General features: G+C 57.0%; 2 protein-coding genes across 5 annotated transcripts in view; one reads left to right on the top strand and one right to left on the bottom strand.

The window, feature by feature from the left end:
- DEAF1 (DEAF1 transcription factor) overlaps positions 1–17,627 on the bottom strand; it is a 31,709-nt gene extending 14,082 nt beyond the window's left edge. For both annotated transcript variants that reach the window (XM_074275510.1, XM_074275511.1), the window contains exons 1-10: positions 16,957–17,627; positions 15,865–15,962; positions 13,352–13,481; positions 12,551–12,697; positions 12,127–12,266; positions 10,567–10,632; positions 9,872–9,998; positions 9,326–9,454; positions 6,006–6,134; positions 2,789–3,036 (exon numbers count right to left, since the gene is read on the bottom strand). In XM_074275510.1, the coding sequence (XP_074131611.1) occupies positions 2,789–3,036; positions 6,006–6,134; positions 9,326–9,454; positions 9,872–9,998; positions 10,567–10,632; positions 12,127–12,266; positions 12,551–12,697; positions 13,352–13,481; positions 15,865–15,962; positions 16,957–17,227 (1,485 nt within the window). In that variant the 5' untranslated portion in view covers positions 17,228–17,627. The remainder of the gene's footprint in view (positions 1–2,788; positions 3,037–6,005; positions 6,135–9,325; positions 9,455–9,871; positions 9,999–10,566; positions 10,633–12,126; positions 12,267–12,550; positions 12,698–13,351; positions 13,482–15,864; positions 15,963–16,956) is intronic.
- Positions 17,628–17,680: 53 nt separating this feature from the next.
- On the top strand, positions 17,681–24,201 carry TMEM80 (transmembrane protein 80). Of its 3 annotated transcripts, XM_074275512.1 has the most exons (5): positions 17,947–18,102; positions 21,134–21,150; positions 21,953–22,046; positions 22,709–22,801; positions 23,438–24,201. In XM_074275512.1, the coding sequence occupies exons 1-5, from the start codon at positions 18,084–18,086 to the stop codon at positions 23,641–23,643; spliced, it is 429 nt and encodes a 142-aa protein (XP_074131613.1). In that variant the 5' UTR covers positions 17,947–18,083; the 3' UTR covers positions 23,644–24,201. The 3 variants fall into 3 exon arrangements, with proteins under 3 accessions (XP_074131615.1, XP_074131613.1, XP_074131614.1); XM_074275514.1 differs by lacking the exon at positions 21,134–21,150 and having other exon boundaries at positions 17,681–18,102; positions 21,933–22,046; XM_074275513.1 differs by lacking the exon at positions 21,134–21,150 and having other exon boundaries at positions 17,947–18,110.
- The last annotated feature ends 571 nt before the right edge of the window (positions 24,202–24,772 follow it).

The raw sequence follows: 24,772 nt of genomic DNA, 5'->3' as shown, positions 1-24,772 counted from the left end.
AAGTCCAAAGGAAGGGGCTGGGAATGTGGCATTTTCACATGAAGCCTCTTCCCCAACCATGAGGGTTTCTAGGAATGAAATCGGAGAACAGCAGCACCTCTTTGGGAAAGGTGAGACTCACACTTTGTCCTCTCGAGTTTCCTAGAGGGGTTAGGTTAAGAATACAGAGTAAACTGATTGGGTCATTTGAAAGGAACCAAAAAGTTTACGGAGCAGTGAAAGTACTGATAAGATCTTTGAAAGGGAGCTGACTGAAAGCAGTGGGCTTTGAAATTGGAGGTGCTGGCAGCTAATGGCTGCTGGGAAAATTTAATGCTGAATATTACCAGGAATGATTACAAATCCACATCTGATTTGGTGGATCAAAAATATATCCTGAAACTAAATCATAACGTGGTCTCATTTACATTTACAATTTACAATTCTCCTATAGGGAGAACCGTGGCAAATCAAGCTACATGGCTCAGTAAAACCTGCATTTAAATGCAGTCTCCAAAATGTATCTTAAGCAAGTTAATTCCCCAAAGTTGGCTTCCCAGGATGATTGTGAGGATCACATGACATAATAATTGTCAAAATGCTTAGCAAAGTTCCTGACTATCTAAACAACAATAAACGTAAGTATCCTTATGGGTCTTGAATGCCAAAAGTGATCAATTGAATGATTCTCTATGGAAGAAAATTTGAAATGCATTCCCCTGAATTACCAGTCATCTGAGGATAACTTTGTTTCATGTTTTCGATGCGACATTGTGTATGTTATTACTACGAGTTTCTAAAATGTTTCTTACATTGTGAAATTTGAGAAATCACTTCTCTTATCTGGATACTGTTCAATTATGAATTAAGCTGTTAAAAGAATGTGATCAAAATGTTTAAAAACTAAAATGTTTAATGGGACATAGTTTGTCCTAAATTACATAATAACTTATTGTTGGGGGGGGGGGGAGTAGCGAAGTTCGAAGTTCTCTCTCACTCGCCCTTATCTGGAAGGCTTCTTAAGATTTTCTGCTTGGGCAAAGTCCTAAGATCTTATCAGCTCTGCTTGATAGCACCTTATAAAATTCTAAAGGAAGGAAGTTCCTAGGACCATTCTCTGCCAAAATGGACAAACTTAACTATTTGCTTGTAAAAAACTGAGCTTCATCTGAGATTATCTATCACTGAGGAAAATTATGAAATTGTTGTTAATAAATAACATGTATCGAAATTACAACTCTGAACCTATTAACAGTAGACCTTCGATTCAAAGATTTCATTTTACCTTAGGAATTAAAAGGCATATGGGTATGCTGGGATTTTCAATCAACTACCATGAATTCAGTGTATATGGGAAACTCCAAATGTGATTATTCTTACTATAGGAACACGATTATCCTTAATGAAGGATAAGTGAAATGTCCTTACATGTGCTTACTGCTAACTGCTGTTGCCACCTGAGAGAACTAATCATCACCTAGCCCTAAACAGGGATTAGTGAAATTTTGCTACCTGAGAGAAAATCTCATGAGACTCATGGTACCGTTCTCTCTCTGATTACAGATACCACTGTCTGAACAATCATTAAGTCAATAACCCAGGATTCCGAGGATGCCACGTGCTGCACAAAGGAACTGCCACGGGGGGCTGGCTAAGGAAGAATGTGGAGGGGATGACCTTGTGTAAGCAAAGGGAGGAGCCCCCTGACTCACGGTGGTTGACATGCTACTAATTCCACTTCCTCGGGCTACTGAAATGAGAGACGCTGAGGTCACGCTAATTCCATCTCCTCATAAATGACGTGGGCTGAGAGAAATTGTCTGTTAAGCAAAAATCTCTTCCTCCTGGGCGTAAAACATGGGCCCGGACTGAATCCTGGCCGGCCCCCCCCCCAATGCTTGGCAAGCTCACTGAATTCCTCTGAACGTCCTCTTCCTGAGTCTGCTTCATTCAGAGAAGATTTCTTTGAATGAGTTTTTGGGATGGATGTAGAAATAAATGGTGGCGGGGGAGAAGGGAGGGAAAGAGAGAGAGTGGAAGGGGAGAGAGAGAAGAGGAGAGACAGAGAAAAAGAGGCAGAAACACACAGAAAGACAAAGGAAAACAGAGAGATGGAGAGGAAGAGAGACAGAGAAAGGAGGGAGGGAGACGGGGAGAGGGATGGATCAGAGACAGAAAACGAGATAGAGACAGAGAGATGAGTGAAAGAGAGAGAGCCAGATAGAGAAGAGGAGGAGGGAGACACAGAGAGGAGTGGGGGGAAACAAGTACTAAAAAGTATTGTGAGGCTGCTCTACTGCACTTGCCCATTGAGATGGTTAAGTCAGCTGTGCTGACTTTCATTCTCACAATCAACACTTCTCTCCAGATTAAGTCCTAACGAGGGAGTTGAACAGTCTGTTCCCCTTGCCCACAGCCAAACCTCCTCACCCCCTCCCACATTCCCCCTCTTCACTCTGGGTTGGCAGGTGTGAAAATTTCTCAGCCTCAGCAGATGTCGGGAGGACTCAAAAAAGCTTTAGCCCACCAACAGTTTACGCTTCTTTTGTGAAGCACGGAGATGGGGAAAGCAAAGAGGAGAACACTAGGCTTTGGGCCAGCAGGGCCCCAGTTCAGATCCTGCCTCAGAGTCTTACTAGGCAAGAGATGCGCTTTTCTGAGTTTCAGTTTCCTCATCTGTACAGTGGGGAGCACCCACCTGCCACGGTCCTCGCTACAGAGTACTGGAGAAACAGGAGCACTTACTGTTAGGCTGCATATCCCTGCAGAAATTCTAAGAAAATGCCCACTTGTAGCCCATAGGCCTTACCTCCTTCCTCTCGGCCTCGGCCTGCCCTCGGGCCTGGGCGGCGGCGGCCTCCCGGTAGGAGCTGGCCTGCTTGGCCTGTTCAAACAGGGTCTTGAGCTGCTGGGCCGTGCTCAGCAGGGAGTTGACCATCTCCTCCAGGCAGAGCCAGCTGCGATGCTCCGTCATCTCCAGCCCGTGGATCACGGCGGGCGAGATGGCCTTGGTGGGGGTCGCGGGCGGCACGGCCAGGGCGGGCAGCGAGGTCAGCACTGAAAATGGCGGAATTGGGGAGATTCGGGATGGATCCACCTGAGCCGGAGGAGGCCCCCCCGGGGGAGGAGGCAAGAGCGACGCCGGGCCAGCGGCTCAGACACGGGACCAGGGATGGAGCATGGGGGGGAGGCCAGCCTCGTGACCCCGGTCCGGGCCTGCTCCGCTCGGCCAGACCCTTGGCCATGTGGCCCAGGTGGGCCAGCCCAGGTCGGAGGCCCGCCTCTAAGTCTAAGAGTCCTCAGACTTGGGGGAAAGCCCAGAACGTCCCCCACGGTCACATGAGCATCTCCACTGGAGAGACAAGGAGCTCTTTAAATGTTCCCAAAGAAGGCTGTCAATGGGGGAGCAGAGGAGGGACTGGGGGTCCCGCCACGGTCGAGGGGACAAAGCTTGCGGGGCTGTGGAGGTCCCGGCCACAAGCCTAGATAAGGGGGTAAGGGCAGAGGGGAACCCCCAAGTCCCACTGTCAACATCCATGGGGGACGATCATGGAGATGGCACGGTGAGTGGGGCCGGGCCCCTGAAACAAATGTGAAGGCGCAGGGGACCCCGGGGGTCCCTGAGAGCAGGAAGGGCCAGGCAAGGCCTCGGAGAGCATGTGGGACAGGGGTGTGGGCCAGGCAAAGCCGTGGGCGGGAGACGGACGAGGCTGCCTGAACGGGGGCCCAACGAGAAGCCATGGCGAGTGACTTCTCCCCAGAGGGGCCGAGTCACCCCAAGGTCTTGGGCAGTGGGAAGCAGCACCAGCACAGCGCCCACAGCTCCTCCAGACGGGGGGGGGGGTGTGGAGGGGGCTGGAGACCCCGGAGCCCTGAGGGCCACAGCTCTGAACCATCCTGGGCCGACCCAGGAGGGGGAGCGGCAGCAGAACTCGTCAGACCCAGGTGCCGCCCGCGCCAAAGCCCCCGCGCAGGAACCGAAACTGAGAGAGGAACGAACTGAGGGAGCAGGCGGCCTGAGGGCCAGAGGCCCCTCCCCCCCAGTCTCCACGAAGGCTCCATGAGGGCAGAGAAGAAATGAAACAAGAAACCGGGGAGGGAGGGAAAGAGACAGAGACAGACAGAGATAGAGAGACAGAGGGAGACAGAGGGAGACAGAGGGCTGAGAACTGGAAGAACTGGAGCCTAGAAGAGAACCCCCTTTCTTACGTCACGGCCTCCCTGAAACCTCGGGCAGAGCAAACAGAAGTTAGTGACTCCGGGAGGCGGCAAGAAAGAGTCAAACAAAACCAAAAGAAAACCAGGAGCCCCAGACCAAGAAATAACTGGACAGGTCACAGAGGTCCCTGACGCCCCCTCAAACGCCCGGTGCCGGATTTCAGGACACCATAAGCAAGGATGACCCAGACGGACGGGGACCACTGGCAAAGGGGGGAGAGAAAGAAGGAGCCTCGGAGGGAAAGCTCCGGGAAGGGCCTGACACTGCCCTCCCCCATCCAAGAAGAGGCGCTACAGCCCCAAAGAGCAAGACCCACCAGGAGGGCCCGCACCCCAATGTTTTACAAGGCAGCCAAGGAGAACCGCCAATGCTGCAGGGGTGGGGCGGGGAGACAGGCCCGACTGCGGGCAGGAAGCCGGCACCCAGCAGGCGCTTCACCAGTATTTGCCCTAAGAAGCCAAAAACAGAAAAGGGCGGCTTATCCCCAAACATGAGGCAGCCACGGCCCGGGGGGGTGCGGAGTCAGGCCCACAAGGGCAACGGGCCCCCCGGCCTCCCTCCGGGGTGCTGGGCGCTGCCCCCCTCCCTCAGGACGTCTGACTGGGTACCCCTTTTCCTCCTCCCTTCAGGGCATCACCAGCCGAGCGCCCCTCCTCCTCCTCCCTCCGGGGGTCACCAGCCGGGCCCCCACCCCTGCTTTTCCCACCACTACCAAGTCCTCCCAGAGAGCCCCGGCCCCTGCACAGACCTTCCAGCAGAGCGAGCCCGCTGAGTCCCCTGGGGCGTTCCCCCCTGCTGCCCGACCCCCACAAGCCTGGATCACTTCGGGGTTTTGCTGCCTCATGTCTCTGGCACTCCCTTGGTCGGCCCCCCCGAAAGGCTAAAGCACGGAGGACCCAGGAGGGGCCGCCGTCCCACGGCCCCGAGTTCTATCCGGCCTCAGACACCCCCCGCCACCCAGTGCCGGGCAGACAGCAGAAGCTTAACTAATGCTCGTTCCCGTCTCTCCTTCCTCTGTGGTGGAGCCCTGGGACATCTGAGGAGGACCCCGGTCTGTGGGGAAGCCGCCATGGCCGCCCTTCAGCGGGCAGACCCTCCCCCATGGGATGCTGGGGCTTCTGGAGCCCTTCTGAGACCACCCGAGCAGGCAAGGCAGAGCTCCCCTGAAACTGAGAAAGGCCGTGCGGGACGAGTAGCCTCGCCAAGGAGACCCACCCTGGGAGCCCCCCGCCTCCTCCCCCCCACCCAACCCACCAAACCTCGGGGAGAATGAACAGTGAGCATATGGGCAGCAGCCACCTCGGGGCCATCCAGGGAAACCGAGGCGCATGTGTGTGTGTGTGGGGGGGGGGGGGGCTGAGGGTCTGTGTGTGCTCACGGCCCCAGCTGGGCCCTCTGCGGATCAGCACCAGCACCCCGGGAGGGGGGGCTTCACACAGGGAAGGTTGCGGTCTGGGATGGGGAAGCGGGGCTAGCTCCAGGAAGGAGAAGGGGGCAGCCACCCTTCTCATGTGTACTCTACCACATGCCCTCGTGGGCCGTCCCACGAACCGGCCAGGCCCCGGGGTTGGGAGGTCGCCAAGCAATGCAAGCCCAGGAGACACCCCCAAGAAGCTCCAGCACTGACTGGGATGCCCCAGCCCTACTCCGCCCCCCCCCTGAACCTCCACATCTCTACCCAAAAAGTTCCACAACCAGGAAAGGAGGACCGCCTCCCCATCTCTCCTAGCCTTGTTCCATGGAGAAAACACCCAAACTGTTTCCTTCTTGGAAAAGACCCCCCCCCCAACTAACCCGGGGGACTCACCGATCTTGGGATGAGACGTTGGCAAAGCGGCTTCTGGGAACGGCGAGATCGGGCAGTTGTCCTGGTAGCTGGGGTAGTGGGGCTCCGGGTGGCCGGCCCTGCACGACGGCTGCACGCTGCTCTCTTGTACTGTCGGGCGACAAGGAGGGGCTCGGTCTCCCAATGCTCCAGACCCGCCCCGACCTTCTCCTACAGACAGCACCAGGGCTCCTGTCCTGTGACCTCGGCCTTCTAAAGCGGGGTTTCTTAGGCTGTGGGCGAGGGCATCGAGACCAAGCCTCGCTCACCGGAATAGTTCATCACCTACAAGTCTGTCCTTCCGACCCGGACGGGTCCAAGAGCGCACTGATCACCACTGCTGCTCAGTGAGTCCCTGCACATTGGTGGGGGCCAAAGTCTGTTCTCTTTCCTGGAGCTTCCTCCTCACCTTCCTCCCTGGAGGAGCAAGACTCCCGGCACCATTTTCTCCGTCTCTGACGTCTCACGCCATCCTCTCTCCTTGTGTCACTTGAGCGCGCACTCCCCCTTCTCCTCTCCACTGCTTCCGGGTCTGGCTAACCCGGCCCTTCCCAGGGGCTGACCTCACCAGTGGGCACACGGTACCCGAGAGGCCAGCAGGGAGACCCTCGGGCCCTTCCGCCTGAGACCTGCCCGGGGTTCTCTTGTGCTGACTCTGCCCATGTGTCCTTGGCCCTAAATTTACAGGTGGGTTTGAGTGGTGAGGTCATCCTTAGGTTCAAGCTGCTGAGATCCTTTTCTTCTCCCAAATTCTGAAATTCTATGACACTGGCTCAACCTAACCATGAACAGTGGCTATCCCTCCTTTTATTTCTGTAAAAAGTGTCATCATTTTAGTTAAGTCATATGAACTGGGAGGGTAGCACCCAATGATGCATTTTATAATTGTTTTGAGGACAATTTCTTTATCACCTCCTGGTTTTTGTTAATGTTGCATAGAAACGCTAATTATTGTGGATTTTTCTTTTATTGCTACCTTACTGAAGCCACCTTTTGCCATCTGAATTTCTTCATCAGTTCTCCGGAGTTGCCTAACTACCATCTCAAATCTCCTCCTCTTTCTCTTTCTTGTCATTGCTATAAAATACCATTTCTAAAATTACAATAAGGTATGATGAAGGAGAGGCAGCAGTAGGGGGCAGCTAGGTGGCGCAGTGGACACAGCACCAAGTCTAGAATCAGGAAGGACGGGTTCAAATGCAACCTAAGACAATCACCAGTTGTGTGACAGGGAGCAAGACATTTAACCTCTGTATTCCTCAGTTTCCTCAGCTGCAAAGTAAGGATAATAAGTGTCTAGGATCATTGTAAGTTGGAAAGTAGCTGGCAGAACATAAATGTTAACTATAAAGTCCGGACTAGCTCTCTAGAGGCAGTGGAGGAGGCAGGAGGGCCACGAGGCTGGTCAAAGATGGAGCCCAGAGTCTGGAATCTGGAGTCTTCTCTGTGTCTGCAGCTGAAAGTTGTCTGTCTGAGAGTCCTCAAATACCTCACTATGATGACATCACTCCCTTACACTGAGCGCCATTACATCAACATCCTAAGTACTAAGTATATACTTAACTATCAGTACCTTGCTGACCTAGATTCAAGTACATCTTTTCAGAGTTCAGGCCCTCTACAATTGTGAAGTCCGGACTAGCTCCCTGGAGGCCTCAGAATCAGCCAGAGTCTGGAGAAGCAAAAGTCCTCGGTCTTTAGGAGAAGTGAAGGGGATGGACAAAACTGCCACATGCTCTCCTCCCTTCTCCTCCTCCTCCTCCAAAGTGACTCTGGTTTGTCTCACGCCACCCCTAGTCCCTTCTACAATTCTCTGTATACACTAAAAGACGGAGCCAGCACAGGAGAGTGGGAAGAGCCATTTTCCAAGCATATGCTAACAGAGTATTGTCCAATAAGTATTTAGCCTTACGTGCTTGGTTGTCTGATTCCAGTGCACCTATTCAGAGTTTCAGCCCTTGTCATACAATATCTGTTGTTATTAATTTTATTTATAATAGAAAAGTTGCTTAACTTGGAATTAAGGGACCTGAGTAAGAATCTGGGTTCTGCCTTTACAACCTACATGACCTCAAGGAAGTCCCTTAATCTTTCAAGTTCTCTGTTTCTTTGTCTATAAAATAAGGAAGAGAAATTAGATTTCTAAGATCCTTCCAAATCTACACCTGATTCAATTATCCTAATGTTGAGGAAAGACAATGCTTGTTTTACTTCTTTACCTATGACAAAGTCTCCACTATTTCTCTATACAAATAACATTCATCTTGGTTTCGGCAAACTACTTAAAATTAATATTAAATAACAGCCCTTCTTTGCCTAAGTCTTTTTGAATTTTTACTATAAATGGCTGCTATTAGTCATTTATCAAAATCTGTTCTTCATTTATAAATGGATTCATGTAGTTTCTGTTGCTTATGTGAAGAATTATGTTATCTTGTTCTTGAACATTGGACCATTTAAAATTCTATAAAGTTGAATTTATCACAGTGAATAACCTTGGGAATATAGTCATTTGAGTAAGATTTGAATTAAAGTGTTGCATCAAAGTTCATTAATGAAATTGGTCTATAGATCTCTTTCTCTGGTTTATCCCTTCCAGGTTGGGATATCAGTAATCCTATTTATCTCATAAAAAGGAGTTTAGTTTTTTTCTACTGAGAGTCACTATAAATATAAATTATTCTTGAAATGAACTATTCATGAAAGCCAATGATTTTCTCTCATTTTTCATTCCACTCCACCTCACTACAATCTGCAACCGGTTCCTGGACACTTCCCTCTTTGCTTCTGTGACACTGGACTTCTCCAGTTCTCCTCCTATCCGATCCGAGTCCCTTCTCTGCACTTGTTAGTTTTCAGGTACACAGATCTGCTCCCTTACCTCCATATCTCATCACCTATTTCCAGCAGGCCGGAAAGAACTCCTTCCTCGCCTGGGCCTGTTGGAATTCCAGGGTCTCTTCAAAGTTCTAAAGTGACGTCCTCTTCCCAGTCCCCCACTGAACTGCCTTGGAGGGACTTATTGAGATACAGACTGCAGTCCCCACCTCAAGTACAGCTCGAGCTCCCCCCCTCCCCAGTGCTACTGACTACAGGAGGTGCTAAAGCTACGTGAGGAATGAACAGAAAAGGACTAGAGATAGTTTTCATTTCTTTGGGCTACGTGAGGTGAGAACGGCCCTTCACTTTGTTATTCTTCTGCATCCCGCCCCCCCCCACTCAGATTTCTAAGTAAAACCACCCTAAATAAATGTCCCAACGGACATGCATACGACCCCAAGACAACGCCGTGCTCAGCTTACCGGTGGCTCCAGTGAAGACGTCCCCCTGGGCCGGACTTTCTGAGATGATGGCTGTGGCCTCCACAGTTGATGTCCGGTCAAAGGTCAGAGCACCAGAGGTAGTGAGCTGTCCAGAAGGAGTCACGGTAACTGGGAAGACCAGAAGCATCTTTGGTGCTCAGACCCAGGCTTGTCTTAGAGCATCCCAACCCAGTTTCCCATCATTAATGGGGATCCCCAAACCATCACACTTTGATGAACAGGGGAAGAGGGGGAAACCCCGGCCACAGGACCTGCTATGGGAAGGAGTCTTCTAGGGATCTCCCATAGTTACAGGGTCAGCTCCCATCTTGGTGGGTCCTTGGGACCCCGAAAAATGTCTGAGGGTCCCAGCAGCCAAAGTCCCATGACCCAAAGCCGATGATCCATCTCTCTAGAGGCTCCATGAACAGGGTTCAAACTCAAAGAAGGCACAGAGCTGGCACTGGGGCTAAAAAGCTCTGACCACCAGGGACAACAGAGCTCCTGGGCCCCCCCCATGCCCCACAGAGCCCCCTGAGAACTCACAGGTTGTTGTGGCCGTGGCTGGAAGCAAGGGGATGTTCTTGGAGGAATCCTTCTTCATGGGGGTTGTCGGCATCTCGTTCTCCTTCTTCCGCCTTTTGTAAGGTACAAACAGCCTGACCGGGCCACTCTGGGAAGGAAAAGGGGCCCTCAGACGACTGGTCAGGGAAGGGCAAAGGTGGCCAGGGTGGGCCGCAAGGTTTGTCACCTTGGTTCAGAGAGGTAAGGGCCCCTGTGAAGAGGGTCCAAGGCAGAGCTCTCGACCCAAAAGGGGAAGGGAGAAAGCCCAGGATCTCCAGGGGGGTCTGACCTTGGAGGGACCATGGGTGGCCCATAGAGGTCCTATTAGGCGGGTGGTTTGAAGGGCTGGCCAGGGCACTAGCCCCAATATTTCAGTGAGGGCGCAGCTCCACGACACCCTGGGGAGACCGCCCTCCTCCCCATCATCAGCCTCCCCGGTCCCAGCCCACGGCAGCTGGCTCCAGGCCCCCGACGCCATCGCTTGGACCGCGGCTGTCACTGGGCGCTCTGCCCTGGGTTCTAGGGTACCAGGCCAGCTTCTCTATCATCCCTCTTTGTGGGTAGAGGGACAAAAGACCATCCTCCCCTCTGAGAAAGGAGATCCTGGTGGCTAGCAGGGATGAGGAATGGCTTCTGTCCCTGGGGAGGGCGCCCCAATAAGCAGGCCGGGGACTCACCAAGGTCATGTCGTCGCAGCAGGCGGCACACGTGCAGGAGGCGGCATGGGGGTTGAGGATGCCGTCCTAAGAGGCAACAATGGGGTGAAGGCCCGCCCTCCCCCTGCCGGCAGCCCCTCCCCAGCTCTCGGCACCCAAAGGGAAAGCTGTCCAGCCTGCCCCCCAAGAGCTCCCCTTGGAGAGGCCTGACCATGGAGCCGCCCCTGGGCTGGAGGCTGGCAGAGATGGGACCGGGGGGTTGGGATGAGCCTCCCGGGCAGGACAGGGGGCTCTGGGGAGACTCTCACTTGGGAAGATCCCTCCAGGAGACCAGGAAAGGAAATTCAGACGTCCCCTCAAAGGGATGACAAGGAAGGGAGTCCTTCACGTGGTCACTGCCGTCTGAGCCAAGAGCGAGGCTGGGGGCAGGGGGAGCTGCGCAGCCCCTCCCTTGGAAGCTAAACCCACCTCTGCCGAGCCTCTTGTGGGGTTTTTGCCACTTCTGCCATCGCTGGGGTACCCCTCTACCCCCTCCCTTCCTGGGCCCCTCATCCTCCTCTTCCCAGCTTCTTCCCTCCATCTGTTTTTCTCCCTCCTTCCCTTTCTCCCTCTTCCCCTCCTCTCACCTTCCCTTTTTCCTTCCTTCTTTCCTCTCTCCTTCCATCTCTCTTTCTCCCTCCTTCCCTTCTTTCTTTCCTCCTTTCCCTCCTCTCATCTTCTCTTTCCTCTCTCCCTCCCTCCCTCTCTTTCTCCCTCCCTTCTTTCCAGCCTTCCTCTCCTCTCCATGCTCTCCCAAAGCCCCACTGGCACCTTAAACTCAATGTGTCCCCCTGAGATGGGACCAAAGCCCTCCCCCTCTTCTGACTTTTCCGCGCCCCTCTGACCCCCCTTCTCCCTGCCCACTGCCCAGAGGGGCTGCAGGACCTCGGCTCGTTGTCACCCCCTTCCGGGGTTCTAGCTGAGGAAGGCTTCTGCCTGAGGAGACGCCCCCTTTGCCCCCAGAACCGCCTCCTATTCTGGCGCCGCCACATCCTCCCACCTCCTCGCCTTTGCTCTAGCTGTTCCCCGTGCCTGGGGTTGCCACGAAGGAGAAAAGGGGTCACAGAGGTCAGAGCCCCCTCCCCCCGCTCCAATTGGGGAAAGTCTCATCCGGACTGAGTGGGAGCTGGGTTCTTGGGCCCATTGGCCCCGCAGAGGAATGACGGCTCCAAGGAGGGCCCCCCTCCACTGGCGCCCCTGCACCCGGTGAATGCTAAGAGCTCCTCTCACAACATCCCCATCGTCCAGATAAGGAAACTGAGGCAGGCAGTGGGGAAATAACCACTGAGGGTCTGAACCCACGCTCCATCTTGGGTCCTCCTGAAGCTCTGAAGCGATGGGAGGCCCCAGGAGCCCCCGAGGGCGCAAGGCAGTTTGGAATGGAGGAAGGAGGCCGGACACTCCTTCCCAGAGTCTAGGAACATCGCCGTCCGTGACCCCCTTCCGGCCCCCTGGCCGTCCCACCGCCCGTAGTCTCCGCCTCCCCTCCCAGCCGTGTACCCCAACCGGTGGCAGGAGGCAGGGAGGCCCGCGGGAGGTCACCTGGATGAGGCACTGCAGCGGCCTCCCGGCGTAGCGGATGCTCCTCTTCCAGTCCTTGCTGCTGGCTCTGCCCGCCATGGCCTCGAACTCCGTGGGGCTGTACCAGTTCTCGCCCTGCTTGATGCAGCGACCTCGCCCACCTACAGGGGCAAGCCAACCTTGAGCTCACGTCCAGCTGGGGGGCTGAGGAGAACGCTCTGGCCCCGGGGGGCGGGGAGAGGAGGCAGTTTGGAGTGAACGGAGTCCATTATTCTGACCACAGGAGGCTGGGACTATCCCAATGGGAGGGCCAACCCCTAGCAGAGTCAAGGTAAAGACCAGGGGGGGTGATGCTGAGACCCCAACACATTCGGTCCTGGGGCAGGAAGAGCAGGAGGCCTGAGGCGGAGGAGGAGAGGCTGCTGGGAAATGGGGAACCACCCACCTGAACCTAGGCGGTTCTTGTGCAGAGTGCCGCTGAGGTTCCGGCACCGCACCGGGAGCTCGCTGTCATAGGCAGACGGGTCCCAGTTATACTTCGTGGCCCCTTTCTCCTGGCCGGGAGCTAGAGCGCTCGGAGAAGCCTGAGGACCTTGGGACGGAGAAGGCAGCCCAAAGTGAACCAATCCAGAATAACCCTAACCCTAACCCTTTTCATGCCTCAGCCGAGGGGGCCGGAGCCAGTTCTCTCCGTCTGTCACGGGGGCTCCAGGGCCAGGCCTGCCCAGCTCTGCTTTCCGTCCCCCACCTCTGTCCTGCCTATGGTCCTGTCCTTCCTTACTCGCCCTTCCCGGGGCCCTTTTCTGGCTTTCCAGCCTGACTGCTGACCCGGCCCCGCCCTCAAATCACTTCCTATTACCCTTCAGCTCCCATAGGATGCCTGTCAGGAAGCCCACGTGCTTTCTTTCTGTTCGGCACAGTACCTAGTATGCAGTAGGTACTTAATAAATGCTTTGGGGGCAGCTGGGGGCACAGAGGAGAGAGCAGCAGCCCTGAAGTCAGGAGGACCCGAGTTCAAATCTGGCCTCGGACACTTAACGCTTCCTAAGTGGGCACGTCACTTAACCCCAATTGTCTCAGGAAAAAAGACACTTATTAAGTTGAACTGAACCCACTGGTTAAGTTCACTTGATGGAGCTCCACAAGGCAGAAGAACCAGCAAAGAACTCAGTGGATACAACGCATCTGCGACGGCCACCTTGGCTGCTGCCCCCTGCTGGGGGCGAGAGCCACGGCCGCATCCTACCTGGGGCGAGGGGCGCGGGCGGCGCCTTCAGGCCGGCCGTCTCCACGATGCTGCCATCCGTGTGGACCACGATCAGCGTGGCCTTCTCTGTACTCAAGCCATCCCCAAGTTGAAGAGCTGCTCTTCCCGACTGCAGGGGAGACAAAGCCGGAGGAGTGAGCCCCGAAGGTCTCCCCTGGGGGCTGAGCTGCTGACCCCCGGGGAGCGGAGTGCGGTTAGGAGCCACGACAGCGTTCAGGGCCGCAGACCTCGCGTTTCTGCCTCAGGAGCAGATCGATTTTCTCCCTCCCCCTGTGGAAATCCGTTCCACTAACTCAGCTCCACTCCCTCCCATTCATTTCTACAAAGCTGTCACAGGAATAGTCTGGACTCGCTAGCTCAAGAAGCTGCAGGAGCTCCCCATTACCCCAGGCTAAACCCCCCCCCCCCGCGTGGCCCAGAAAGCCCTGAGTGCGCATTCGTGTGCTCCAGCCAAACATCCCTTATGTTTTATTCTCCGGGGGGTGCGACATGCCCCCCTCGTGCGCCCGCACTGGCTTCCCCTCCTCCCCTCTGCTCTGTAATATGCAGCTCAAGGCTTCGTTCCCAGATCGTCTCCTAGCGGGAGGGTCCCGCCTACGCCCCAGTCCCCCCCAGTCCATCACAGTTTCAGTCCATTAACTCGTCCGGCGTAAGGCAGTGAGTGGTGATGAAGGCTTCTGGATGCCAGGCACCGTTCCTGCCCTGAAGAGCTCCCGGGCTAATGAGGCGAACACAAGCAAACGAGTCAAGATAAAGAGGAGACAGTACAAGGGACAAGGCGCCTCCCACAATTGCTGCTCTACCTTTAACACAGAGAAAGCAGCAGAAATCAAAGCTTCTACGCTAAGACGTAGGGACGGCTAGGTGATGCGGTCCGGAGGACCGGAATTCAAATTTACGTAGCAAGATCCCCGCCGTGCGACTCGGGGCAAGTCATTTACCCTAATGGCCTCTCAAAAAAAAAAAGAAAATGAGTGAATAGAGGTCAGGGACTAGGATCTGTTCCTTTTCAGGACTGCTAGGCCCAGCCCCCCAGAGTCCCCTCCCCTGGCCAGGGCACCAGAGTCTAGCCCATTGGGGCACCCAGTGTGCGACCACAGAGAGAGAGGCCCCCGGAGACCCCTGAAATGCCACGAGTCAGCCGCACGTACGTGTTACATGATTTGAAGACAATCTTGAACGATAAAAAATGTAATTTTCTTTGCTTTTTTTCTCAGAAAAGCTCTATGGTTTTTCGGTCTGATCCTGTGATCTCATTGGTCCAAAGCATTCCTACTCTTATACTCCTCCAGCTCTGAAAATCAGAGGTGTCCAGAGCAGGTCAGCAGGCACACAGTGAGGAAGGGGAGGGCGGGCTCCTTGGCCAGCACAGCTGCTGACTCCTCGGAGAAGTAGGAGGCGGGGTTCGCTCCGACCCCTCCAATCAGCACTAATCCATCCAGAATCTGGAGAGCTGCAGATTCCCAGGCACCACGAGAAGTTAGTAAAACACTCTCCGCTCCGGTTTCGCCTCGTGGCGCTGACCAAGCCCAGCGCGGCAGAGATCACCACCACTCACGACACTCTCCAGAATAGCTTGGGTACCTCTGACCAACAGCTTGTCCAAGAGGAGCAGGTACCCGGCTTATGACCACTCTGGTCGGCCACTGACCGCTCGTACATTTCCCTGTGCCAATATCCCTCGCTTCGCCCGACTTGTGACCCCGCTGACGGCGTGTTTGCTTGTGCGGTGGAACTATCCTGCACTGACTGGACCCGTCCAGCCCTATGAGAGCGGGACCCTGGAAGGAGGAGGCATGGTGGCCTGAGCTCCACGTCAGGAGCTTTTTGAGCTTTTGAGAAAGGGCCATTGGCTCAGAGCTCTGCCTCAAGCTCCGTTATCAGAGGGGAATGATTTTCATGCCCACAGAAGACCACCTTCCCCCCCACCTCAGGGCCCCAGCTGTGCGATCAGTGCTATTCCGTGTTGCAGAGAGCAGAAGCACGGGGTGGGGAGCAGAAAGCAGAGGCCTACGAGTGCTGCTACACCTGAAGCCTGACCAGCCCTGCCCCCCGTACCCACAGACATATAGCCAGGGCTCGGCGCTGACTGGGCACCTCATGGCGCCTGCCCCAGTCGGGCTCGAGGTGAAGGGACAGAACGGTTCATAAATCGCATTTACCACAAGCCATCCCAGCCACGAACGGCCTCGCGTGACCGCGGAGTGGGGAACAGCTGCTTCGGACTAGGCTCAAAGCCAGGACTTGCGTCCTAGCCCTCGCTGGCCCCTCACGGTGACTGCCTACTCCTGCCCGCCAGGGAAGGCTCCTGATTTCCCCTAAGAGTGACAACGCTCCCTGAGGGCAAAGGTGAGGCTGGCTGGGCAGGCTCCTAAGGGAAGCTCTTCCTTCACATCAAGCCAAGCGGCAGTTCCGCCCTCCATTTGGCCCCTGCCGACGTGGCCTCCCAGAGTCCAGTGGATGCTTTTGCCAATCTCAGGAAAGTCGCTTACCAGCACGTGCCCCGAGAGAGACGCGGCGCTGGCCACGGAGGTGGTGAAGACGTTGTCTGCGGAAGATTCCACGTTGGCCACGGTGACCGTGGTCACTTCTGAAACAGAGAACACACGCCGCTGAGCGCTCTGTGTGACGAAAGCGATGTGAAAAAGCCCTCCCTGGGGAGCCCCGTCGACGTTGGGCCGTGGCGCGTCCGCGCGTGGACCTGCTCGGGACCAGGCTCGCGAATGGGCCCCGAGAATCTGAGGGCTCCGGAGGTCACCCGATACGGCATGGTCGCCCAGCAGCCACGACTTCCGAGACCCCTGCCCCGGCTACAAATCCCTCGCGGTCCCTGAGAAAAGACCCGGACTAGAGCGGCGGAGTCTAAGGCAGGCCGCAATCCCGGGCCTCTCGGGAGGTCAGCGCGGCTGACGAGGCCGGCTCCCGGCCTCCCTGTGGCTCGGAGGGAAATCCGACAAAACGCCCCGCGGAGCCAGGACGCTTCTCCAAAACCACGGCGCCGGCGGGAGCTCGGCGCTTGTCTCCGACACCGCCTGTCTCTTCGTTCAGGAACCGCGTCAGGAAGGGTCCGAGTGACAAATCTGACTCTTCCTTTCTACTCAGCGCTGCTTCCAGCCCCTCCTGCCCGGGCTAAGGCCCCGTGGGAGGCGCCGCCCCCGGCTTCTCCTGGGGAACACCACACCCGGTCTCTGGAGCGGGACGGGCGCTGCGCGGGGTTTGGGGAAAACAGTGCCAGTCGCCTTGGCATCTCGGAAAGGGGCCGAGCAGGGCCCCAGGGCGACAAGCGCCAGGAGCCGCCTGAGACAAGCACGGCGGCCCAATTCCGCCTCCACGGCTCAGTGCGGACGCGGGGCCCACAGAAGTCTGACCCTGAGGGGACGGGAGCAGAGGGGCGTGCCCGGGCCGCCTGCGGGGGGCCCCTGTCCGCCGTCCAGCGTCAGGCCCGGACCTTCCTCGGGGGCGCGAGGGCGCCGGCTGACCGGCGCTGTGCGGGCCCGAGCTCCCGGTGGGAGCCGCAGCCGAGGGGCCACGGACCCGGGGCCGGGCCAGGGAGGAGCCGGGTCCGGCCTGGGCCCAGCACTTGCCTGCAAAGGTGGCCTCCTCCTCGGGGTCAGGGGGCTCGGGCAGCGCCTGCTCCCTGGCCCCCACGTCCATGTGCCTCTCGGACGCCTCTACCACGGCCACAGCCCTCATCCGCCGGGCCTCCCGGTCGGGGTCCGTGTCCGTGTCCGTGTCCGTCTCCGAGTCCGAGTCCGAGTCCAAGTCCGGCGCCTCATCCTCCGAGCTGGGGGCGCCCCTGGCGGCCGCCACCGCCGCGGCCACGGCCGCCGCCTCGGCCGAGTCCGAGTCCTCCATGGGACCGCCGGGGGCCGGGCGGGGGCCGGGCCAGCTCTGCCACGGGCCTGGGCCCCAGGCCGGCTCTGCCCGGCCCAAGGAGCCCGGCCTCCCACCCGGCCACGGGGTCAGCTGGGACGGGGCTAAGAGCCTGGCGATGGGACCCCCGTGGTCCGAGCCTGGGATCACAGGGGGAGCCCAGCCAGGGAGATGTCAGCCCAGGCGGGGTCACCCAGGCCAAGAAGGGTCCCACCCAGGCCCAATTGGGCCTGGGGGTGTGGCCAGGAGAGGCGGGGGCGGGGCGGGGGCGGGGCGCAGGCTTGACAGACAGGCGGCCGAGCTGGCGGAGCCCCTCCCCCTGCCCTCTTCCCTCCCCCTCTCGTCTCCCCGCCCCCCTTCCTTGGGCCGAGCTCGCCCGAAGCGGCCCGAAAGGGCGGCCGGAGGCGGCGGACGGAGCCGAGGCCGCCCGAGCGGACCCGAGCGGGCCCGAAGCGCGCCCGGAGCGAGCGGGCGAGCGGGCCCGAGCGCTCCCGAAGCCGCCCCCGCCGCCGCCGAGGCTCCTCCTCACGGACAGGCAGGGCGCCACGAAGATGGCCGCCCCCGCCGCGCTGCCGCGGTCCCGGGACGCACCGAGAAGCCGGCCGCGCGCCCGCGCCCGGGACCAACCGAGAGTTGCCGACGCCAGCCGAGCCCGTCCGAGGACGACGGCCGCGCGCCCGAAGATGGCCGAACGGCAGCCGAAGCGCCCCATTGGCTACGGGGCCGCGGGGCCGCGCCCGCCGCCACTGGGGGCGGAACCAGCGCGCCTCCGAGGACGCCGGTGGAGGGCGCACAGGCTGCCGGGATCGGGGCGGACCGAGGAGGGGCGGGGGTCAAGATGGCGGCCGGGCGGAGAGGTGAGGCAGCGACGGAGGGCGCCAGAGGGCGTAGAGCCCAGGCCGGAGAGGGGAGGCAGGGGGCAGGGCACTAGTTCCAGATCCCTGGTCTGGGGGGCCGCGGGCGGCCGAGGAAGCCGGCCAGCTAACGCCACCCCACTCGGCCAAGTTTGGCGCCTGCGCAGTAAGTGCGGCTTCTGGCGAACCCTCGGTAATAGGTGCTGGCTTCTCGGAATGAGAGTGTAGCCATGGTTTTGGCGCCTGCGCAGTAAGTGACGGCCTCGAGGTGCCCTCAGAATGTTACGGTTTCCCGAGACTGAGGGCGCAGCCGCGGCTTTTGGCGCCTGCGCAGTAAGTCCCGGAGGGTGCCGCCGCTGACGTTAAACTTGACCGGCGCCCTGTCCCAGAGAATTGCGGCTCCAAGGCCTGAACCTCCGGGTTCGAATCCCAGTCTGGCCCCTCCCTGTGACCTTGGGCAAGTCGCACGCTCATTGGACTCTCAGCTTCCTAATCTGTAAAATGGGTTAGAATTGGGTGCCCTGGGCCTTTGTCCTTTGCTCTCATCAGGCAGGCGCGGGAACTGATTCCTCCACCCCTGGGGTCTTATTTTGTACATTTCGAAGCTTGATTCTGAGAAAGGGATCCACCTTTATTAAGCACCTACTGTGTGCCCCTGGGAACTTACTGTCTAAACGGGAAGGGGTTCCTCTGCACACTGGCCAAAGGACATGGCACGGAGAGAACGGGGGAGGAAGCCTGAGCGCCCCGAAGGGGCCCCCAAGACACCGCCCCCTGCAGGCCAGCCGAGCTCACCCTCTTCACAAGGCCAGGGTTCTCAGTCTGTGGGCCTTGCGGACATCCCTCCCCTCCTCTCTGGGTCCTCTGCTCCTTCTGTTTCCCGTACTGGAGACTCCTTTACCCCTGCCCAGCGTCACTCAAAGCGCAGGTGTCCCCCAGGGCTCTGTCCTGGGCTCCGCGCGCTGCTTTTCCACCCTGGCGGCACCGAGGTGGCACAATGTAGAGTATCGGTCCCGGTGTCAGGAATCTGAAGTCGAAACTCTTGGTTTCAAATCCAGCCTCGGGTATTTACTAGCAAGGTATCACTTGCCTAATGAAATTGGGCGAATCACTTAACCTTTGCTTGCCTCAGTTTAATAAAATGGGAATAGGGTCTACAATCCACCATTGTGTGAGGGTCAAATGAGTAAATATTTGTCGAGTTAAGCACATAATAGGTACTAGAGCTCTTCTACTCTTCATTTATCTGGTGATCTCATTAGCTCCCAAACTGGACATATCCTCCTGAACCTCTCTGCTGACCTCCAGTCTCTCATCTCTAACTTCCTTTCAAACACTGCAAAGTGTAACATTGCAAATATCCAGTAGTTGTCTTAAACTCAGCATGTCCAAAACAAAATTCTTCATCTTTCCCCCAATCCTTCCTCCTTCCCAGTTGCTGTAGCAAACACCACTCTCCCTGTCTGCAGGCTTCTCGCTCTCTCATGGTACCAAAGGCTGTTGATTTCACCTCTGTACCATCCCCGGTCCATTTCACCTCTGCAGCATCTCTGGTCCATTTCACCTCTGCAGCATCTCTGGTCCATTTCACCTGTGCAGCATCTCTGGTCCATTTCACCTGTGCAGCACCTCTGGTCCATTTCACTTCTATACCATCTCTTGTCCATCGCACCTCTGGTCTATTTCACCTGTGCAGCACCTCTGGTCCATTTCACTTCTATACCATCTCTGGTCTATTTCACCTCTGCCACCTCTTTCCTCTGTTCTCGCCTCTGATCCTGCTACCACAGGCCCTCATCACCTAATGCGTAGCCTGTTGCAATTGCCATTGAGAGGTCTCTCTGCCTCAAGTCTTTCCCCTTCAGACTCTTCTCCAGTGAGCTACCAAAGTGTTTCCTCTAAAGGGGAACTGTAAAGTTACTCCCTACTATGCCATGCTCCTACGTAATTACGTCTAGCAGGTTCCCTATTGTACTGACCTGGCTGTCCCACCAAGAAGATCCTCCATCTCTCAGCTCTGAGCCTTCTCTCTGGCTCTTCCCTTTTTTCCTCTTTGTCTGCTGACCTCCCTGGCTAAAGCCCCACCTCCTGCAGGAAGCTTTCTTTAGCCCTGCTTATTTTGGTAGCTTCCCTATTTTTTTGTTTCCTGTCAAGAGCTTATATGTAATTTTGCTTGTTTTCTGCTCCATTAGATGGTGAACTACTAGAGGGAAGTTTTTTGTTGTCTTAGCACAGTGCCTGGCACATAGTAGGTACTTATTGACTCGCACTGACTGCTCAAAATGTGACAACCACTACAAGTGATGAACTAATGCGTGGATAAGAAAGTATTTATGAGGTACCTAATGTATGCAGAGCACTGAGGACATAGAGTGTCTATGGATTAATAATCTTTTCATGGAAATGCAAACATCAAATTTTGTGCTGAATTGGAAGGGGATCAAAAAGGCTATTTCATCATTTGGACCAAGTCCTTGTGCAGAGTCCTTGAATCTGGGTGAGGTCTGATGATCTGTGGTAGCGTCAAAGTGAGGCCTTGTCTGGGCTCCCAGCTCGTGTCTGCTGCACGATGTTGACCCACTGCTCGGTCTTCATTTTCTCATGTGTGAAAAGGTCGTCTTGCCTTGGAGTTCAGAGCTCCAAGGAATGAGCCCGTCTCTTTCCTATCCCTGGCTTTCCCCTTGTATTTTCTCAAAGGAAACCAAACTAAACAGGGGCGGGACCACAGCCCTGACGAGCACACTCCCTCTTGGCTTAGGTGTACCCATACTCATGGGCCCCCTTCGCGGGCACTCGGGCTTGCTGCCGCTGAGGGGAACGTTCCCGTGCATCCCATTGGCATAGTTTTGGGTTCAGCCTTCCTTTATCTTTGCTTAAGGATTGAGTAGAAGATGAGGGGACCCCGTAGTGGGGCTCCTGGTTTTGTAAGTGAGCTAATCCCCAGACTCTGGCCTGGGAAAGCATTTGGGGCCCTCGGGGGAGCGGCTGGTGGAGTGTGCTCTTCTGGATTAACTGGACTGTGTTTTTCTTACAGGAAGATCGTCCATCCTTGTATCCTTCCTGCTCGCCCCCTTTTCCAGCTCTGACTGGCCAGGCGTGGCCCCTGTGGCACCCAGGATCTCCGAGAACTCAGGGCACTTCTAAGCTGAGGGCTTGGATTGTCCATCTGGCTTCCTTATCTGCCCAGGAGCTCGGAGCCCTTAGATCAGGGGAGGGGTGTATCAGCAGAGTCCCATCAGATGTGCTTCTCGGCCATCTGTCGGTGCAGAGGAAAGGCTCTTATCTCTGTGGTTAGCCTTAGACTTAGCAGCCTGAGGGCCGGGCCCTGGCCACTGTACCTCACTCTTCATCTGTAAATTGGGAGAACGGTTACCCTCTGGTCAGAAGTGACGAGTTCTAGCAAGCTCAGCTGGGTTCTTGGGGGTTTTAGCTACTGGGAAAGGATAAATAAAAAGACATTTTATTTACATCATCTCATCTGCTTTCTGAAAAATTAATGGCAGTGAATGGGTTTTTTCCGTCACAGGCTACTGCGAGAGAGGCAGCCGGGCTAGTGTGCCTGAGCAGGCTGGGGGAGAGAGCACGGACAGGGAGGAGGCAGGGGCCACGTGCCCAGCAGCAGCATTTGCGGCCAGAGTGCTTGGCTGACCCTTGTGTCCCTCCCTGGCAGCTTGGTGGTCCTCCTCCGGGATGGGGGGAGGAAGAATGAATAGGGCCGTCCAGCTCAGGCCCCACTCGGGTCCTCTCAGAAGCTGAGCACAGCAGGTGGAGGCCCCTCTGAGGGTGGGATTAGCCCCCAGCTGGGGGAGACGGCATCTGTTCAACCTGATCAGGCTCCTTAACCACTGCCCAGCTCTCCTCCGTGCCGCTGCAGATGCAGTTTCGCTTAAGTGGAATCTATTATCCTTTCTATTTCTTGGTCTCCCTGCTAGTGATCTTTTACAAAAGTAAGTGGTTTTCCCAATTGATAAATGGTCAAAGCTTATGGACAGACAGTATTCAGATGACAAAAAGCCATCTATGTCATATGGAAAAATGATCTACTCACTGTTGTAGAGAAATGCAAATTAAGACAACTCTCATATGGGCTAAAGTGACAGAAAAAGATCGGGGTCGAAGTTGAAGGGGAAGTGGGAAAACAGACACCGATACATTGTTGGTGGAGTTGTGAAAAGATCCAGCCGTTTAGGGAAACATTTGGAACTCTGCCCCAAGGGCCATCACACTATGCATGCCCTTTGACCTTCAGTGCCATTACTGGGTCTGTGTCCCCAGGAATCATAAAGGAGGGAAAGGGACCCACAGGGGCACAAGGGTTTGTGGCAGCCCAACCAATTGGAAAGGAGTGGAAGCCCATCAAGGGGGAATGGCCGAACCAGCTGTGGCCAATGAAGGGCGAGGGGCATGATTGTTCTGATTGTACATTATAGAGCTGTATGGCCTGATTATAGAAAAACCCGGAGAGATTCACACAAACCGATGCTGAGAGAACAAGAAGAACCAGGGATTCATCCTTCATAGAAACAAACAAAAATTGTCTGAGATCCGGGGACATGTGGGCAACATGGTGAGCCGCCTGCCGCCGACCTGTCTGCCCATGTCGTTGCAGTGCACCTCTTCGCTTACCCGCCCGGTTACTGGGCCGTGGACGTGATCCTCCTGTGCACCATGGGCGTCCTGGAGGCCCTGCGGCTCTACTTGGGTGAGTGGGCTCCGGGTCGGGCTTTGGGGGAGGGGGCTCCGGGCTTCCCCCTGCACGGTTGTTAAATGTCAATTAGTTTGTTCAAAGGCCTAACCAGAAAGGCGAGTCCTTCCGGGCTCCTCAACGGTCTCCTCCCCAGCTTTTGGGTGCTCCTCAGTCCCTGATGCACACAAGGAGCCGGCCCTTCCTCTTCCTGCTCCCCATCTTTCCCATGCGCTGGCTGCCCAGGCCTGGCAGGGAGAGCAGGAGGGAGAAGCTTCTAGTTAGCTGGAGGCCATGGAAGCCCTGCTGGGGTGGAGGCTCTACTCTGGGGGCAATGGGAGAGGGAAGCTGGGGCATGTAGTGCCATAAGCTGCCAGGACCCCCTGCCCTGCTAGGGGAGGGGTCCCTCATTCACTGGGCCAGTTGGGGTGCTGGTGAGAAACAGGACTTTCCGATGTTGATCCATCACCCCACTGGGAGCCGTCTTTGGGTTTTTTGTGGGACCTTTGGCAGAACCAGGCCCATTGCGTCCTTGAGTCGGGGAGAGGTGTTCCAGAAGCCCCCAGCCACATGTGGGCCATGGCAGGGCGGGGCAGCAGGGCCGGGGGCACCCCGAGGATGGGCAGTGCTTATGGAGCCCGGCTGCCCCCACAGGCGCAAAGGGTAACTTGACAGAGGAGGAGACCCTGCTGGGCGGCAGCCTCCTGCTGACCGTGGCCAACACCTTCCTGTCTCTGTACTTCCTGCTGTGGGCTACCTTCGTGCTGCGGATCGACGTCCTCCTCAACGGGGCCCTGCTGGCCCTCTACGGCCTGGAAGGCCTCCTGCAGGCGGTGACCATCGCGGCCTTTGTCAGCTAGCCTCCGCCGCCCCCCCAGCTCCGGTTCTACCCATGAGGAAGCGGAGGCCCACCAGGGGCCGGGATCTCACTCTCGGGGGCCGCATTCTCACCCTCGGGGGCTGCGATCTCACCCTTGGGGGCCTGCTTCTTGGAACATTGGGGATCAATGGACTACTTGGTGTCCCCCAGACACCAACCGTGAGGCAACTCGTGGTGTCCGGCCTGGAATCAGGGAGCTCCAAGCCCAGATCCAACCTGAGACACTCCTGGATGAGTCCCCCGGCTGCGGCCTGCCTCAGCTTTGTCCTCTGCAAAATGGGATCAGGACTGCCCCTGTGCGGGGTGGGGTGAGGATCCGAGATCTGTGGAGCGCCTGGCATCCAGTAGGCATCTGCCGGTCCCTGGTGGGGAGAGGCCGCATGGCTGGGGCTCCCGGGGCCGGGGCCAGGCGAGGGCCCGTGTGGCCAGCGGCAGAGTCTGGGAGAGGAGCACGGGCAGGACCCCCTCCCCTTCACCTCCGGCCCCTCACGTCTGAGGGGACTTCATATTTTGTCTCCAAATAAAGTCTCTGCCCCGGCCCGCTTGTCCAGAACCCACCTGGGGGCAACACCAGGAATGTCTGGTTCCAGGGCAGGGGTGGGGGGGAAACCTGAGCCAGGTTAGGGGGAGGGAGCGCTAGGGCTGTTGTGACTCCTCATGGACAGCCCTGCAGGATGACCCACTTCACCCCTGTTCTTGTCCAGGGCCGGTCTGTGAGGGGTCCGGGGGGGCTCGGCGTGCACCTTCTTGCATTTTGGAGGCTCCTGACCCCAAGCCCCGGCCCCTCGGGCAGTCGGTCCCCAAAGGGTCTCCCTGAGGTCACGGGCTGCCGGGCTCGGAGGCTGGGCCAGACACGGCCCCCTCCCCGCCCCACAGAAACAAAACTTTGGGACCTGATTAGTGCGGACTTCCCTTTGTCCTCAGGAAGTGAGTGGAGGAGCTCTAGAACCTGCCCTCACCAAGGGGGCCCCTGGCTCTCGGGTCTGCTGAGCAGGCAGAAGTCCCTGGAGGGTCAAGGTCAGGGTCCAGGTCCAGGAGACCCAGCCGGACCTTGCACCCACCTCTGGCCTGGGAGGACAAAGCCTCCGCCTTCCATATTGGTGAAGGCC

The sequence above is a fragment of the Sminthopsis crassicaudata genome, chromosome 6 (genome assembly GCF_048593235.1).
Source record: "Sminthopsis crassicaudata isolate SCR6 chromosome 6, ASM4859323v1, whole genome shotgun sequence".
Classification (NCBI taxonomy): Eukaryota; Metazoa; Chordata; class Mammalia; order Dasyuromorphia; family Dasyuridae; genus Sminthopsis; species Sminthopsis crassicaudata.
The sequence above is the reverse complement of the archived record's forward strand: the minus strand, read 5'-3'. Positions and strand labels throughout refer to the sequence as shown.

What these genes read in the sequence shown, in the direction of transcription:
- TMEM80 (XM_074275514.1), top strand. An exon ending in GCTAGTGATCTTTTACAAAA is followed by an intron (nt 22,047 to 22,708) that starts GTAAGTGGTTTT and finishes ATGTCGTTGCAG; the next exon opens with TGCACCTCTTCGCTTACCCG. An exon ending in GGCCCTGCGGCTCTACTTGG is followed by an intron (nt 22,802 to 23,437) that starts GTGAGTGGGCTC and finishes CTGCCCCCACAG; the next exon opens with GCGCAAAGGGTAACTTGACA.